The sequence below is a fragment of the Dasypus novemcinctus genome, chromosome 18 (genome assembly GCF_030445035.2).
Source record: "Dasypus novemcinctus isolate mDasNov1 chromosome 18, mDasNov1.1.hap2, whole genome shotgun sequence".
Lineage (NCBI taxonomy): Eukaryota > Metazoa > Chordata > Mammalia > Cingulata > Dasypodidae > Dasypus > Dasypus novemcinctus.
This window is the reverse complement of record NC_080690.1, coordinates 68,713,186-68,730,862: the sequence shown is the minus strand read 5'-3', so window position 1 is coordinate 68,730,862 and position 17,677 is coordinate 68,713,186. Positions and strand designations below refer to the sequence as shown.

Here is a 17,677-nt window from a genome sequence, read left to right as displayed (position 1 = left end):
TGACTCGAAGTGCCCAAGCCTTCAAAAGTCTTGGGGGACATTCAGAGTTACTTCTCTGTTTCCCACCACCCTGGGGATCAGAGACCCTACCACCAGGCATTTCTGGGGCCACCTGGACTTGGAAGACAGATCAAATAGATCAGATGCCCTCCAACTGAAGCAAGCTTCTTCCTCCTATCCTTCCGGAAGTTTTAGGCACAGTCTTCATTCTATGACTTTACTGTTGGATAGTTTCCCAGTTTAACCAGCCATCAAAAGGCCATTAAGTGATTAATGATCAATTGCTCTAGCTACTGGGGCCCTGGGGCAATAGCTTCCTTGCTAGATAAAGGTGTGTTCCCAGTTTCACAGTTATTAAAACATTCCAAAGCATTCTGACACAAACCTGTAAAGAGAAATTCATTAGCAAGAAGTAGGAAGGTAAAACATGAGTAAAGGTTAATTTTGCAAGGGTATCCTGGCCTGTGACCACCCTGGGGAAGGGAACTCCCATGGCATCCATTTTGACTCTGCCCACTCCCCTCCTACTTCATCCCCCAGGTAGCTGGGTGTGCTTAGATAGGAAAGCTGCTTGCAAAGGTGTGGACCCACTGGGAGGGGGAAGCCCCAAGCTCTCTGCCATTGCCATGCACCCCCTAGGGGAGGGGGCAGGAGAAGGAACTGGCAGATAGGCCCGAGGACAAAGATTCTGGCTGCTAAAATGGCTTGAAAAAGAAGCTTCACAGGGCCCGGTGCTCTACTGGGGAACCTCTGTCTTGGCAGGGCCGTCATTTAAGCCATTGCCCTATGACCCAGGTGTCCTGGCTGGGGTGAGATATCACAAGCCTGGGAGCGTGGCACAGATGTGTAGAATTTCCAAGCCCTGGCCCCTTCCCTCCCAGGATTACATCCTATGGGGTCTCGTAAGCAAACCCGTTTAAAATAGAGAATCAAAGGAAGGCATTAAACAAGCTGTAGGCCATAGGTTTGCTCACCAATAAACTCCTGGCTGGCTCACCAAATATACCAGATTTTATCTAGATTCTTGACTATGCTGCAGAAATGACTTTCAAGAGCATGTCAGGTGAGTTAGGCCAGTAATTTATTCAGGTAGGGAGGGAAGAGAAATGGGAAAAAATAACAGATCAGGGGTTCCAGGTAGAGAGGAAGGGACTGAAAAATGATAAAGTGGGCTGGTTTACAGGCTATGATTTCCCATTATAGGTTATAAATCCCCATGTTTACTTGTGTGATGATCCAAGCAGGGGAGAAGGCAACCAGAATTGGGGTCCAGAGGAAAGAGAGCATGAGAGAGAGAGAGAGCTCAGGTCTGGGGCCTGCCTTTTGAACTGTTAATTATCCCACCCCTTTGCTAATGGCTGGGATAAACCCTTTCCAGCTGTTTGCTGTTTTGATTGCTCATTTCTCCCATCAATCTCCCAGGAGGGCCCAATGATAAAGTCCTTAGGGAACATCCATGGCTTCTCCTGGCTCCCAGAGGAAGTCTTTGTTCTGGATGGCAGGATCTTGTGGGGTGGGGTCTTCCAGCAGCCATCTTGGGGGTTACTGATGTGGACTCTACTAGGTTCCAGATCCATCTATTGATTCCCTACCTTTCTAGCCTGCTTCACAATTGGCAGGAGTACTTTCTTCTCATATTCTACTTAATTCCATCTGACAACATCTAAAGAACTTTTTCAGTGGACTGTGGCAGAGTACAATGGGTGTAACCATATCTGCAGGTAGACTCAGGTGTTACTGATACTTAGTGGAGGGGGGAACCAGCAAAGAAAATGGGAGTGTGTAGGGCAGGTTTGATAAAGAGATAGAGTCCACTCTCTGTCATCGAGCTTAACTAAAAGAAGAGAGACATGAAAACAATCTGTGTGGAGGCCATGGCTACCTGGACAGCTTGGGGTGAGGCCTCCTGACCAGCCTGGTCCAGGGTGAGACCTCAGAAGATCTAAAACTTCATCTCCAATTATGGCAACTTTTTGTCTAATCAAATGAGACCTCTTACTGTTTCCATCACTGACACTGAGATGACGAAAAGGCTATGCAGAGAATTTCACTATTTCCAGAATCACTTGCTGGAGCCATTCAGCACGTTTTTCATGAAGTTACATGACAGACAATGTGATTCTATTGATGAATGGTGCATTGCAAAAAAGAAAAAATCTGTGAAAGAAATTTTAGTCAAGTGTCAGCCATTGGGCAGTTTCACAGAAAAGAAGCAGTCGGCATTGCAGAGACATTCTCGGGTCTCTTTAATTCCTTTCTGGTTCAAACACCAGTAGCTCCATTCCTTCAAGACTGTATGTCTGGTAACGGATGTGACTCGAGCAATTGAACTCCCATGTCACACATGGGAAGTCCCAGTTCAGTTCCCAGTGCCTCCTGAAGAAACAAAAACAAAATAACAAACAAAACAAATGATAAAACCAACTCAGGTTGCATCCAGCATCCATGTAGAGTCTAAGCCCACTTTTGATATAGATGTGGAGTGGACACAACCATTCTAAGGTCCACAGGATGGAGGAATAGAGTATGGATTAGAGTGGACTTATTGATATTCTATTCATGAACTATTGTGATTAGTAATCGAAGAAAATGTGGCATTGGTGTGGAGAAAGTGGCCATGGTGGCTGCTGGGGGTAGGGAGTGGGAGGAAGAGATGTGATGTGGGGGCATTTTCAGGACTTGGAGTTGTCCTGGGTGGTGCTGCAGGGACAGTTACTGGTCATTGTATGTCCTCCCATGGCCCATGGGGTGGACTGTGGGAGAGTGTGGGCCATTGATCATGAGGTGCGGCGGTGCTCGGAGATGTATTCGCCAGGTGCGGTGGATGTCTCATGATGATGGAGGAGGTTGTTGTTGTGGGGGGGGGGGGTTGGGGGGTGGGGGGTATATGGGGGCCTCATATTTTTTTGTGTAACATTAAAAAAATAAATAAAACAAAAAAATTGAAAAAAAAAAACCAACTCAGGGAAAAAAGTAAACTATAGAGGGAAGCAGACTTGGCCCAGTGGTTAGGGCGTCCGTCTACCACATGAGAAGTTTGCAGTTCAAACCCTGGGCCTTCTTGACCCGTGTGGAGCTGGCCCACGCACAGTGCTGATGCGCACAAGGAGTGCCCTGCCACGCAGGGGTGTCCCCTGCATAGGGGAGCCCCACACGCAAGAAGTGCGCCCCATAAGGAGAGCCGCCCAGCACGAAAAAAGTGCAGCCTGCCCAAGAATGGTGCTGCACACACGGAGAGCAGACACAGCAAGATGACACAACAAAAAGAGACACACATTCCCGTGACACTGACAAGAACAGAAGCGGACAAAAAGAACATGCAGCAAATGGACACAGAGAACAGACAACTGGGACAGGGGGAGGGGGAAAGGGGAGAGAAATAAATAAAATAAATCTTCAAAAAAAAAGTAAACTGTAGAGGAAAATAAAAGGAATTGTGTTATGTTATCTAAGTTACACAAAAGCCAACCAGGTTGCACATCTATAAATTGCAGACCCACCAAAAACACAGTAAACCAACTCTGAAGCAAAGCATTTCTTTTTTCCATCAACTTCAAATCTTATTTCCACATTTGCCTCATTGTTCACTGTACCTCAGACATTAATTTTAATTAACCCTATTATATTTTTCCTATTCTTGTTTGATTGTGCTAAAAATTAGGCCTAATGAGAGTATTTTACTCTTACTTTTCCATGTAGCTTCTACATGTGGGAGGAAGGACGCCTGGCTTGCCACAGTAGCAAACGGTGCGGCAAGAAGTGATACCGCCTCTGCCCACTGGGCCTAGATAAAGTGACCACGCCTGACTAGGCCTTTGCTGCTAACGGCTGGCCGGCGCTGCCCTCCCCCTTTTTATTCCCGCCTAGCCCAACATCCGGCCAGCTCTCACTCCCCCTTTCCCCTCCCCTATTCCAAACCTCTCAGCCAGCCCTCTGCCTAGCAACCGCTTACAATCACCTATCAGGAAGCAGTACCCGCCCGCACCTATCAAATCCCTCCACGCAGTCCCTAACCCTATAAAGCTGTGTCCCCTTCCGCAATAAACCGGACTTGCGTACCAGACCTGGTCTCCGCGGCATTCTTTCTCCCCTCGCTGCGCGTCCTCCACGCCTGAGAGCCCCTCTGAGGCTGTCTGCCGCAGCCTCAGATGCCTTTGCGGCCAGCTGACCCCTCCAAACCCCCCCGTCAGCGTCGGGGTGCAAGCCGCCCCAGCCGCAACCTTGAGCTCCATCCTCTTCGGGACGACCATTATCAGGATGGCGAACTTCCTCTTTCCTCTCCGCCTGAGGGGGGGAGGTCCCTGCCTGGTCGCCAGGATGGCGAACTTCCTCCTTCTTCTTCGCTTGAAAGGGGGAAGTTCCCGCCTGGCCACCAGGATGGCACACTTCCTCCTTCTTCTTCGCCTGAAGGGAGGAGGTGTGGGCCCTCAGGCGGAAATCCCTCCTCTCTTTACCCGCCTCTTCCGGTCACTCCGCCATCTTGGCGCAGACCGGAAGGAGAGCGTCCGCCATCTTGGCGCAAACCGGAAGGAGAGCCCCACGTTGGGCGCCAGTTGCGGCTGGGGCGGCTTGCACCCCGACGCTGACGGGGGGGTTTGGAGGGGTCAGCTGGCCGCAAAGGCGTCTGAGGCTGCGGCAGACAGCCTCAGAGGGGCTCTCAGGCGTGGAGGACGCGCAGCGAGGGGAGAAAGAATGCCGCAGAGACCAGGTCTGGTACGCAAGTCCGGTTTATTGCGGAAGGGGACACAGCTTTATAGGGTTAGGGACTGCGTGGAGGGATTTGATAGGTGCGGGCGGGTACTGCTTCCTGATAGGTGATTGTAAGCGGTTGCTAGGCAGAGGGCTGGCTGAGAGGTTTGGAATAGGGGAGGGGAAAGGGGGAGTGAGAGCTGGCCAGATGTTGGGCTAGGCGGGAGATAAAAAGGGGGAGGGCAGCGCCGGCCAGCCGTTAGCAGCAAAGGCCTAGTCAGGCGTGGTCACTTTATCTAGGCCCAGTGGGCAGAGGCGGTATCACTTCTTGCCGCACCGTTTGCTACTGTGGCAAGCCAGGCGTCCTTCCTCCCACATCTACAGGTCCAAATACTGAGTTAAAAATACTTTTCAACTCCTCTTTCCTCCTCTAGGTCCATAAAAGTCCAAAGCTGTATGTTGCCAATATGGACTACATATTATGGGCTGTATTTTGGCTGTTTTTTTTTTTTCAAATGATCTTTGATCTGGTATGCTTGGAAAAGCGACACAATTCCAAACATATTACCTAGATACAAGTAGTGTTAACTTTGTCATTGCCACTTATAACATAATTTTGCACGAATTTCTTTTTTTTTTTTTAAGATTTATTTTTTATTTATTTCTCTCCTCTTCCCTGCCACCTCCTCCAGTTGTCTGTTCTCTGTGTCCATTCACTGTGTTGTCTTCTGTGTCTGCTTGTATTCTTGTCAGTGGCACCGGGAATCTGTCTCTTTTTGTTGCGTCATGTTGCTGTGTCAGCTCTCCGTGTGTGCGGCACTACTCTGGGGCAGGCTGCACCTTTTTTGCACTGGGCAGTTCTCCTTACAGGGTGCATTCCTTGCACGTGCACCACTCCTGGGCAGGCTGCACTTTTTTCATGCTGGGCGGCTCTCCTTACAGGGTGCACTCCTTGCACATGGGGCTCCCCTACGCAGGGGACACCCCTGCATGGCAGGGCACTCCTTGTGTGCACCAGCACTGCGCATGGGTCAGCACATCGCACAGGTCAGGAGGCCCTGGGTTTGAACCCTGGACCTCCCATGTGGTAGATGGATGCTCCTTCCATTGAGCCAAATCCACTTCCCACAAATTTCTTTAAATAAAAGGTACATTTCTCTCCTGCAATTAGGAAGGATATAATCTGTGCGAATATTCTGAAAGGTCAGGTCTAGATTGTTCATTCATAAGTAGTAAAAGCTGTCAGGTGATATTCCAAATCAGTAATAGTGATAGTAATAGTGATAGTGATTAGACCATTGGAAGAAGAACTTTATCTAGCAGCGGTATCTTGGAGGCAAATAGAAAAAAACATAAATACAGATAATTACATCTATATGAGAAATACACCTTCCCATAATATTCCTTTCTAACCAATTCTCTTTGGCCTCAATATGAGTTTCAATTTTACCAAAAAGCCTTTGGTGACAACTATAGCTACCTAAGGTAGATGCTCTCATACTTCACTGTAAACTGCTTTCAATCCACAAAATAAAATAAACAATTGGGCACCTGCCTCCCACATGGGAGGTCCCAGGTTTGATCCTTGGTGCCTCCTAAAAACAAAAGCAAACAACAAGCAAATAAATGAAACAACCAGCTCAGGGGAACCGATGTGGCTCAGTGGTTGAGCACTGGCTTCCCACATACAAGGTTCCAGGTTCAATCCCCAGCCTTGCTACTTCAAAAAAAAAAAACTTTATTTGCAATATTCCTAGAATTGTCTCTTTTCTTGTTTGACCACAATTAGTTCTCATGGAATAAAGAAAAAATTTAAAGCATTACTGCAGTAAGAGAAAGTTCTATGATCCAATGGTTATAAAATCCATTATTTTATGCTAACTTCCAAGGATCCTGAAGGAGGACCAATTATTGAAATAATATAAAAGAAAACATTGTAAAACTGTTGGTGTTATTCAAATGTTATAGGAAACAGTATTATTTGATGGCACAGTCATGTTTTGAGCCAATCCCCTAAGTCTTTGTCAAGTTCTCCCTGCACCTCCCATCACTTACTCCGGATCTTAATACCTGCCTTTATACCTGCCTCTTAGAAAACTCAGGCCTTATCTATCACTTTTAAGATGTCCTGAACACAGCCATACTAGGAAGTCCATGTTGATCTGTGCATCTTTTACATACTTGATGGTCTATCTTCTTCAGTGTTTCCTTTTCTTCTTCTTAGTCACAACAAACTCAGTCACTTCTTGCTACAGCACATTGTTCCACTATTCTTCTTCCACCTCTTTTTCCATCTCATTTGCCAGATACTCCTTCTCTTCCTTTTTTTTCCTTCGTCTTTCTCATTCATGTCCTCTCTCCTGTTATTTCTTCTTCTAGAACACAAGAAGCACTGTAGAGAAAATCTGCCAATTCCTGGGCAAAAAGCTAGAACCAGAAGAACTGGACTCAGTCCTACATAACAGCTATTTCCAGGTCATGAAGGAAACAAGATGAGCAATTATACACCTTAACATATGACTTTATGGATTTCACAAAGAGACTATATGAGAAAAGGTAGAAGAAACATGCTTTTTCAAAATGCATCAGAGCAAACGGGCGGTATCTCATGCTGGCAGTGGGGCAAAAACAACTGGGGCAGGGAATGTTTGAATTATTTATCATCTTTAATTGCTCTTTAACCAGAGCCTGAATCATTTACCTTTATCAGGGAGTCTGTTTTGAGGGTAGTGACATGAGCTCCAGGCACCTGGAGAAAGTAGACTAGTTCTCAATTCTCATTTGAATTATGTGAGGTGATTTAGATTCTCTTCTCCTAAGAAATTGAAATGGGGAAATATCCATTTTACAAGCAGTGACCAGGTCAATTAGCTACTCCTGCCTAACTTGTCAACTGTGATAGACCTATGAAGGAGGATGGAACAGGGAATGGTAATGTTGGGGCTAACCCACTGGTGATTTAGCATAGTGAACTGTCCTGCAAAAGGAAATCTTTGAAGTAATCACTCATATCTATTCAAAGAGAGAATGCATGTCACTTAGCTCACAGCCTGTTACTGTAAGACACTGTAAAACTCTCTGTGATGAAAGGTTATTCATGCCCTTACACTTGGTCTCCAACTGAATGAAAGTCTTTACTGCACAAAGTAGGAAGCTCATTTTCCTAGAACCCTGCAGTTGAAAAATATCAGGTACGGTGATCCCTGGAAAATAGAAATTAAATGGTTCAAAAGGCCTTCCTCACATCCAGCCTTTGACACTCTCCTAAAGTAGAAAAAACAAGAACACCTAGTATAGAAAAAGTGTGCATCATTAGGCTTCATTTTATGCATCAGAATTTGGCAGAGTTGACAATATTATACCTATGTACAAGGCTTGTGTGAAATTGCTATAAGATCATAGGGTGACTGCCACAGGGAAGAAAAGACTGTGGAAATCAGCAACTCAAATTTTTGGCATAGACTGAGTGGGGATGACAGAATCTATGCATAATTCCCTGGAAACACCCATGAGTCCTTCTTGTCTGGAGGACTCTTGCAGAAGGCAACCCTATAGGATTTTCACCCTCTTTCAATTACTCATGGAATTTGTCATGTGGGATGAAGAGCAGTGAGGGACAAATATAATAATAGTAATGATATTAATAGTTAACAAATATATGTGATTATTACTGTTAAACTGACCTCATATTTAGATTAAAATAGAATCATCACAACAATCCCATGAGGCATCATTATCCTTAGAAAGTGTGATCAGAGGAGGCGGGGCAAGATGGCGTCTGAGTGAGTGAACCTCACAATCTCTTCTGCAAAGAAGCAGCCAAGTAGGGTTGGAATCTTGCTGGAGCGGGCTGTTTCAGGAGCATGCAAGGCAGGTGTATGGACGTCGATTTGGAGAGACTGTGACAGAAGTAGTGCTTGCTAAATGTAGAATTGTGGGTTTCTAGCACAGAGGTAGGAAGTTGTGGGGAGGCGGGACCCTTCCCCCTAGGGCTGGTGGCCGCAGTGTTCCCTGAAAACTGCCAGTTATGTGGCTGTGTTCCCAAGCCCCGTGATCCCCAGATGTGGGAAACGGACTTTGGCCCAGTGGTTAGGGCGTCCGTCTGCCACATGGGAGGTCCGCGGTTCAAGCCCCGGGCCTCCTTGACCCGTGTGGAGCTGGCCCATGCGCAGTGCTGATGCACGCAAGGAGTGCCGTGCCACACAGGGGTGTCCCCCGCGTAGGGGAGCCCCACGCGCAAGGAGTGCACCCATAAGGAGAGCCGCCCAGCGCGAAGGAGGGAGCAGCCTGCCCAGGAATGGCGCCGCCCACACTTCCCGTGCCGCTGACGACAACAGGAGCGGACAAAGAAACAAGATGCAGCAAAAAGACACAGAAAACAGACAACCGGGGGAGGGGAGGGGATGGGAGTTAAATAAATAAAAATAAATCTTAAAAAAAAAAAAAAAAAAAAGAATTTGAGAGAATTTAAAATAAACTATCTATTAAAAAAAAAAAAAAAAAAAAAGATTCCCAGATGTGTGGCCCCCCAGGTCCGTGTTCCCTAAGCCCCCATAGCCCACGTTCCACAGACCCACATACTCTGAGTCTGCAATACCCCGGACTTCCCTTTCCCGAATCCAGTGCTTCCAGAGGTGCGGGATTACCCTAGACCTCCGGTTTTGGATGGACTCCGTGAGTGGGAGGGATTCAGTGGGAGGTGCAGAGGGGCCAAACCAGTGCGGGTTCAATTTTCTGGTCCCTCTCCCTTTTTTTTTTTTTTTTTTTTGCGCTTGGAGGAGCATACCAGCTGGCTTGGGGAGAGCCTGGGAAGAAAGGAGTGGTGAATCTGCTGAGAAAGCCCAATTTACCTAAACACCCTGGGATAGGAAACTTGGTCTGGGAGAAGGTGGGGTCAGAAAATCAACTAGGCCTCCTGTAGCACACCTAAGGGAGAAGGACTGTAGGAGGTGCTTTCCAAGCTTCCAATAGTATACCTGGGGTTCCTGGTGAGGTGTGGGTGCTCTCTCTCTGGAAATTAAGAGTCACTGTTTTCTGTGCTGAGCTGGTTCAATAAGGACCCACTTGAATCTCCTACCAGACTCCTCATGCAGCTTTCCTGCTGCCCTGGAAGAGAGGGAAGTGAGGAAGGGAGAAAGGGGCAATATCAGATTCCTAAGCATTTTATTTAACCGCAAAGCAGATTCCTTGCTTGAAACTTTGTCTGGTCTCTTTTGTTGGTTTTTCTTCTTGTTCTTCCTTCCTTTTTATCCCCCCAAGGCCCTTTTTTCTTTCCATTTTTTTTTGTTGTTGTTCTTCTTCTTCTTCTTTTTCTTTTTCTTGTTGCTTCCCCCTTTTGTCTCCTTTCTTTCTTTCTTTCTTTCTTCCTTTCCTTCTTTCTTTCTTTCTCTTCTTTTTTTTTTATATTGGGTGCTGCAGGGAGCACTTCACATTTGCCCTGTTTCCTAATCCTCCATTTTCTCTTTTCTGTGTGTATTGATTTTGACCACCAACACTATCCCCTTTCCTCTACATCTTTCTATCCTCCATCATTTATTGTTTTCTTACATTACACTTCTCTTTGGCCCCCAATTTTCTGACTTTTTATTTCTAATACCTTTGTTCTGTTTTCTGTCTTTTATTCACTCCTTATATTATTGTCCTTTCTTTTCTCTTTCTCTCCCTCCTGAACAAACTGGCCTTTTAATTCATACTATATTCCTCCCCATATTGTTTACTGTCTCATTATAGATACTCTACATTTCTTACTGTTATAACTCTACATAGCTTACATGAGTCTAATATCCATTCTCTTAGATTGCACATGGTTCCTCTATTAACATTTACTATCAAATACTACTATTATACATTTTCTTTTCTTACTCCTTTTGCTTTCTCTGACCCTAATATTTTCCTTCAAGTGAACTTAGCCAACAATAAAGAAATAGAATAAGAAGAACAAAGTGACAAAGAGAAGACATAACATGCACACAAAAACAACAACTAATTAAACCTCAAGACTAGACAAAGAAGTTAAGCAACTGATTAAACCCGTCAAGATAAAATGATGACTAAACAGCAACAAAAAACCACAATAATCAGGAAAACATGCCCCAATCCAATGAACAAACTAAAACCCAGGAAGAGGAGCAGAACATCAAACAAGTAATTAAATCTCTCAGAACATATATTAGGGACCAATTAGATGGAGTGAAGGAAGAGATTAAGAATATGAAGAAAACATGTGGAGAAAATACAGAAGAAATTACAATCACATGCAAAAAGATAATGGATGTGATGGTAATGAACAGCACAATTCAAGAAATCAAAAATACTCTCTCAGCAAATAACAGCAGATTCAAAGAGACAGAGGAAAGAATTAGTGATGTGAAAGACAATACATCTGAAATCAAACATATAGTCGAATTGATCAATAAAAAGATAGAAAAAAATCCAGCAGGGACTTAGGGACCTGAATGACAATGCAAAATGCACAAACATACACATTATAGGCATCCCAGGAGGAGAAGAGAAGGGAAAGGGGAAAGAAGGGGTGTTGGAGGAAGTAATGGCTGAAATCTTCCCAAGCCTATTGAGGGAGATGGATGTACATGTCCAGGAAGCACAACACACCCAAAAAAGTATAAATCCCAACAGGCCAACCCCAAGACATATACTTGTATCCAGTGCTCCAGACAAAGAAAAAATACTAAAAGCAGCAAGAGAAAAGAGAGCAATCATATACAAGGGAGGCTCCATAAGATTAAGTGCTGATTTCTCATCTGAAACCATGGAGGCAAGAGGGCAGGGCTATGACATAGCCAAGGTACTAAAAGAAAAAATTTCCAACCAAGAATACTCTATCCAGCTAAACTAGCATTCAAAAATGATGGAGAGTTCAAAATATTCACAGATAAACAGAAAGTAAGAAAGTATGCCAACAAGAATCCTGCTCTTCAAGAAATACTAAAGGAAGTTCTGCAGGAAGAAAGAAAAAAATAGGAGAGACAGAGTTGGAGGAGACTGTAAGAGCAACTAAAAAGACAAAAAGAGAAAAAAAACCTAACAAAATATGACAAACACAAATTCAAAGAAAATATGGCTAGTAAAAGTAATTCCTTGAAAGTAATACACTGAAAGTCAATGGATTAAACTCACCTGTCAAGAGACTCAGACTGGAAGATTGAATAAAGAAATACAACCCATCTATATGCTGTCTACAAGAAACACATCGTAGATCCAGGGATTCAAGGAGATTGAAAGTGAATGACTGGAAAACAATCTTACAAGCAAATAATAACCAAAAAAGGGCAGAAATAGCTATATTAATATCAGACAAAATAGACTTTAAATGCAAAACAACTGTGAGAGACAAAGATGGACACTACGTATTAGTGAAATGGATAATCTTTCAAGAAGAAAGAACAATCATAAACATTTATGCTCCAAACAAGGGTGCCTCCAAATACAAGACACAAACACTGGAAAAACTAAGTGAAGGAATAGATGCCTCTACAATTATAGTGGAGGACTTTAATGCACCACTATCAACTTTGGACAGAACATCTCAAAAGAGAATCAATAAAGAAGCAAAGACTTTGAACAATGTATTAGAGGAGCTGGACCTAATAAACATATACAGAACACTACACCCAAATTCAGCAGGATATATGTTCTTCTCAAGTGCACATGGATCATTCACCAAGATAGACCACATGCTAGGCCACAGAAAACGTCTCAATGAATTCAGAAAGATTGAAATCATATAAAATAATTTCTCTGACCACACTGGAATGAAGCTGGAAATCTCCAAGGGCCAGAGACCCAGATTTGACAATAAGTTATGGAAGTTAAACAACACACTCTTAGAAAAACAGTGGGTCAAGGAGGAAATCTCTAAAGAAATCAATAACTACTTGAAACTAATGAAAATGATAACACAACATATCAAAACTTATGGGATGCAGCAAAAGCAGTACTGAGAGGGAAACTTATAGCCATAAATTCATGCATCAAAAAAGAAGAAAGAGCTAAAATGGAAGAACTGCACATGTGGAGGAATTAGTGTAAAAAAAAAAAACTAAACCCAAAGGAAGAAGAAAGAAAGAAATAAAAAAGATCAGAGCAGAATTAAATGCAATAGAAAATAAGAAAGCACTTGAAAAAATAAACAAAACCAAGAGCTGGTTCTTTGAGAAGATTGATAAAATTGACAAACCCTTAGCTGGACTAACAAAGAAAAAGAGAGAGAAGATGCAAATACACAAAATAAGACCCACTGAAATAAAGACTATCATAAGAGGATATTTTGAAAAACTATATGCCAAAGAGAAGGACAATATAGAGGAAATGGACAAATTCCTAGAAACACATAAGCAGGTTACATTGACAAAAGAAGAAATTGATGATCTCAACAAACCAATCACAAGTAAAGAGATAGAATCAGTCATTAAAAACCTCCCAACTAAGAAGAGCCCTGGGCCAGATGGTTTCACAGGTGAATTCTACCAAACATTCTGGAAAGAACTAACACCAATCTTGCTTAAACTCTTCCAAAAAATGGAAACAGAAAGAACATTGTCTAACTCATTCTATCATGCCAACATTACTATAGTACCAAAGCCAAACAAAGACACCACAAGAAAGGAAAATTACAGACAAATCTCTCTAATGAACCTAGACACAAAAATCCTCAACAAAATACTTGCTAATCATATTCAACAACACATTAAATATATTATACACCATGACCAGGTGGGATTCATTCCTGGTATGCAAGGATGGTACAACATAAGAAAATCAATCAATGTAATACACCATATAAACAGATTGAAGGAAAAAATCACATGATCATATCTATAGATACAGAAAAAGCATTTGACAAAATACAGCACCCTTTTTTGATAAAAACACTGCAAAAGATAGGAATAGAAGGAAACTTTCTGAACATGATAAAGAGTATATATGAAAAATCCACAGCTAACATCGTTTACAATGGTGAAATCCTAAAATCTTTCCCTCTAAGATCAGAAACAAGACAAGTATGCCCACTATCACTGCTTCTACTTAACATAGCTTTAGAAACACTGAGGCAAGAATCAGACATAAAAGGCATCCAAATTTGAAAGGAAGAAGTCAAAATTTCACTATTTGCAGATGATATGATCCTATACATAGAAAACCCTGAGAAGTCTACAACAAAGCTTCCAGAACTTATAAATGAGTTCAATAAAGTTGCAGGATACGAGATAAATGCACAAAAATCAGTAGCATTTCTGTTCACCAATAATGAGCAATCTGAGGAGGAAATCAGGAATCAAGTACCATTCACAACAGTAAGTAAAAAAGTCAAATACCTAGGAATAAATTAAACTAAAGATGTAAAAGACTTATACACAGAAAACTATACAACACTATTCAAGGAAATCAAAGAAGACCTAAATAAATGGAAAAATATTCCCTGTTCATGGATACAAAGACTAAATATTATTAAGATGTCTATCCTACCAAAACTGATCTACACATTCAATGCAATCCCAATAAAAATCAACATGGCATTCTTTAATGAACTAGAAAAACCAGCTATGATATTTATTTGGAAAGGAAAGAGGCCTCAAATACCCAAAGACATATTGAAAGAGAAAAATGAAATTGGAGGAATCACACTACCAGACTTCAAAACATACTACAAAGCTACAGTAGTGAAAACAGCATGGTATTGGCACAAGGATAGACACACTGACCAATGGAACCGAACTGAGAGTTCTGATGTAGATCCTCATATGTACAGCCATATGGTATTCGACAAGGCCACCAAACCCTCTCAACTGGGAGAGAATGGCTTCTTCAACAATTGTTGCTTGGAGAACTGGATATCCATATGTAAAAGAATGAAAGAGGATTACCAACTCACACCTTATATGAAAATCAATTCAAGAGGATAAAAGACCTAAATATAAGAGCCAAGACCATAAAGACCTTGGAAAGCAATGTGGGGAAGCATCTACAGGATCTTGTAATAGGAAATGGCTTCATGAACTTCACACCAAAAGCACGAGCAGCAAAAGGACAGATAGATAAATGGGACTTCCTCAAAATTAAAGCCTTCTGCACCTCAAAGCAGTTTGTCAAGAAAGTGAAAAGAGAGCCTACCCAATGGGAGAAAATATTTGGTAACAATATATCTGATAGGAGACTTATATCCTGCATATATAAAGAACTCCTATATCTCGAAAATAAAAAGACAAACAAACCATTTAAAAAATGGGAAAAAGATTTGAACAGACACTTCTTCAAAGAAGATATACAAATGGCTAAAAAGCACATGAAAAAATGCTCCAAATCACTAGCTATTAGGGAAATGCAAATCAAAACAACAATGAGATACCATCTTACTCCCATAAGATTGGCAGCTATCAAAAAATCGGAAGACTACAAGTGCTGGAGAGGATGTGGAGGAATGGAAACACTCGTCCACTGCTGGTGGGAATGCAGAAGGATCCAGCCATTCTGGAGGACAGCTTGGTGGTTTCTCAAAAAACTAGCTATAGATTTGCCATATGACCCAGCAATTCCACTTCTGGGTATATACCCAGTAGAACTGAAAACAAGGACACAAACCGATATATGCACACCAATGTTCATAGCAGTACTATTCTCAATTGCCAAAAGTTGGAATCAATCCAAATGCCCATCAACAGATGAATGGATAAATAAAATGGAATAATACTTACCTGTAAGCATGAATACAGTACAAATACATATGATAACATGGATGAATCTTGAGAACCTTATGTTGAGTGAAGCAACCCAGGCATTGAAGGACAAATACTACATGACATCTCTGATACGAAACAAGTAAACCAAGCTGTCTCAGAGAACTAGAGACTGGATGATAGGCTTAAAGGAAGTTGGGTTGAGGAAGCTTGCAAGCTGACACACACGTGGGTGAAATCTATGATAAGCTGGAGGTTAAGTATTTGTACAGGGAAGGGATAAAATGGGGGCATAGGGTTACCTTTGGGTAGGGCTTTGCGGGCTTGAGGGGAGCTAAGGATGGGAGGATGGGTAATATTGCCCAAGAAACTGGGGGGAGGGTGGGGCAACATACGAACATAAGAGATTGTCAGGTATTTGGTTGAGAGTATAATGCTGAGAAAACTTTTTCAAAAATATAATAAGGAAGGTTACCTGTTTAAGATGCTTAAAGGGGATAATCTCATGCAGGACAGGCTCCTAGGGAATATGTGAATGCTCATTTTGCCATAGTGGGTTATATCATTGGATGGAGACCCATATAATGAGAGTGAAGGTATACCCACATCCTGGGAAGGACTGATGCCCTCAAATAGAGGGAATTGTATCTCTCAAGAGAAATGGTGGCTCCCAGTGCATTAGGGCAGTTGAGCATCTCAAGCCCTTAACACTGTTGCAAGTATCTCTGAACATGGCCCTTCAAGCAATGAAGATTGACTGTCACTGGGGGCCCTAAGGGGAGGGGGAAAGAGGTATTGAATAGATGGAACCAATGTAACTGTGTGGGCAACAGAAGTGTTCCACAAGAGTACACAAGGATGGATATAAGGCATGTTAAATTACACCAAAAATATACAGGGGCTGATAGGCTAAAATGTAAATCATAATGTAAAACATAAGATAACTAAAAATTTAGAAAATTGTATAGTTTAAAATATAAACCACAATGTAAACACAAATGTTACCTTGTTTGAAGGCTACTGTCTCAATATCTGTACATCAGTTTCAGTAAATATAGTATGAATATGTAAAAAGATTATTGCTGTGGAAAGGAAAAGGTTTTATGTTGGATATGTGGGAATACTGTATATTGTATATATGAATTATTGTGATCTAAAACTTTTGTGAAGATAAGCTTAATAATTAGAAAAAAGAAAAGAAAAAGATAGGACGTAGACACTGAGGAAAAGACGGAAGTGGTTGCCTTGCCAATTTGCATACAGGGCAACACTTATTGCAGTGATGGAAGGCAAAACATCAAAAACAAAGCTTTTGCATTTTTTTATTTTTTGATACCCCAATTTATTTTTACCTTAATTTTTCTAAATTAATATGTATTCTATATCTAACCTTTAAACTCATCACTATATTCCATTTTACTATTAATAGAACCTGGCAATATATTGGGTTTAACTTTTCAGGAAGTTTTGGATCACAGAGAGGTTCAACAATGGCAGGGGAGGAATGCTGGTGTGGGATGTTATTGACAGGGGACACATGGTTGGAGGGAGTTCTACAGGGCATATATCTAGGGTACATAAAAATGTTTGGATATTTTCATAGTGGATACAATTAAAAACAAAAACTGAGGGAGTGCTGAGTTCCTAGCCAGGGGAGCTCTATCACAGTCCCTAAAGGAACAGCAACAATCCCCCAAGGCAACGGCAAAGACCAAAAAAGAAGGAAGGTCCAACAATGAGTCCTTGATACTAATGACTATGCGTGTGAGCCTGTGCACCTGAAATAAGAACACGGCCTAGAGCTGCAGGTTGCCTAAGAGTTACCTCCTGAGAGCCTCCATGTTGCTCAAATGTGGCCAGTCTCGAAGTCAAACTCAGCATGTAAATGTGTTGCCTTCCCCCAAGTGTGGGACATGACTCCCAGGGATGAGCCTCCCTGGTGCCGAGGGATTACTATCAAGTACCAGCTGATGATGTAACTAGAAAATGACCTTGAATAAAAGGGTCAACTCGGACCAGCAGAATATCTAGCCTACATGTAATATCAGGAGTTAAAAATGCTTTTTGACCTGAATCAAAGGGGGAAATGGAAAGGACAAATGAGTTTATATGGCTATGAGTCTCCAAAAAGAGCTGGGAGGTTATCAGAGGGGTTGCCCTTATGCACACCTCAGCAGAGTCCCAGAGACAGATAAAGTAGATACAACCCCAGGTATTGGTCCTCCTGAGGGCTACAGAGACCCACAGGTTCTATGGTCATGGCAGATGGAGTTCAGTGCCATGTCAGTTGGACC

At 42.5% G+C, this 17,677-nt stretch overlaps 1 protein-coding gene across 1 annotated transcript in view; it reads left to right on the top strand.

Annotated features, from left to right (window-relative positions):
• SULT2A1 (sulfotransferase family 2A member 1) overlaps nt 1–17,677 on the top strand; it is a 57,705-nt gene that overhangs the window by 28,983 nt on the left and 11,045 nt on the right. The window contains 1 exon segment of the mRNA XM_058279139.1: nt 7,069–7,176. Coding sequence (XP_058135122.1) covers nt 7,069–7,176 — 108 coding nt within the window.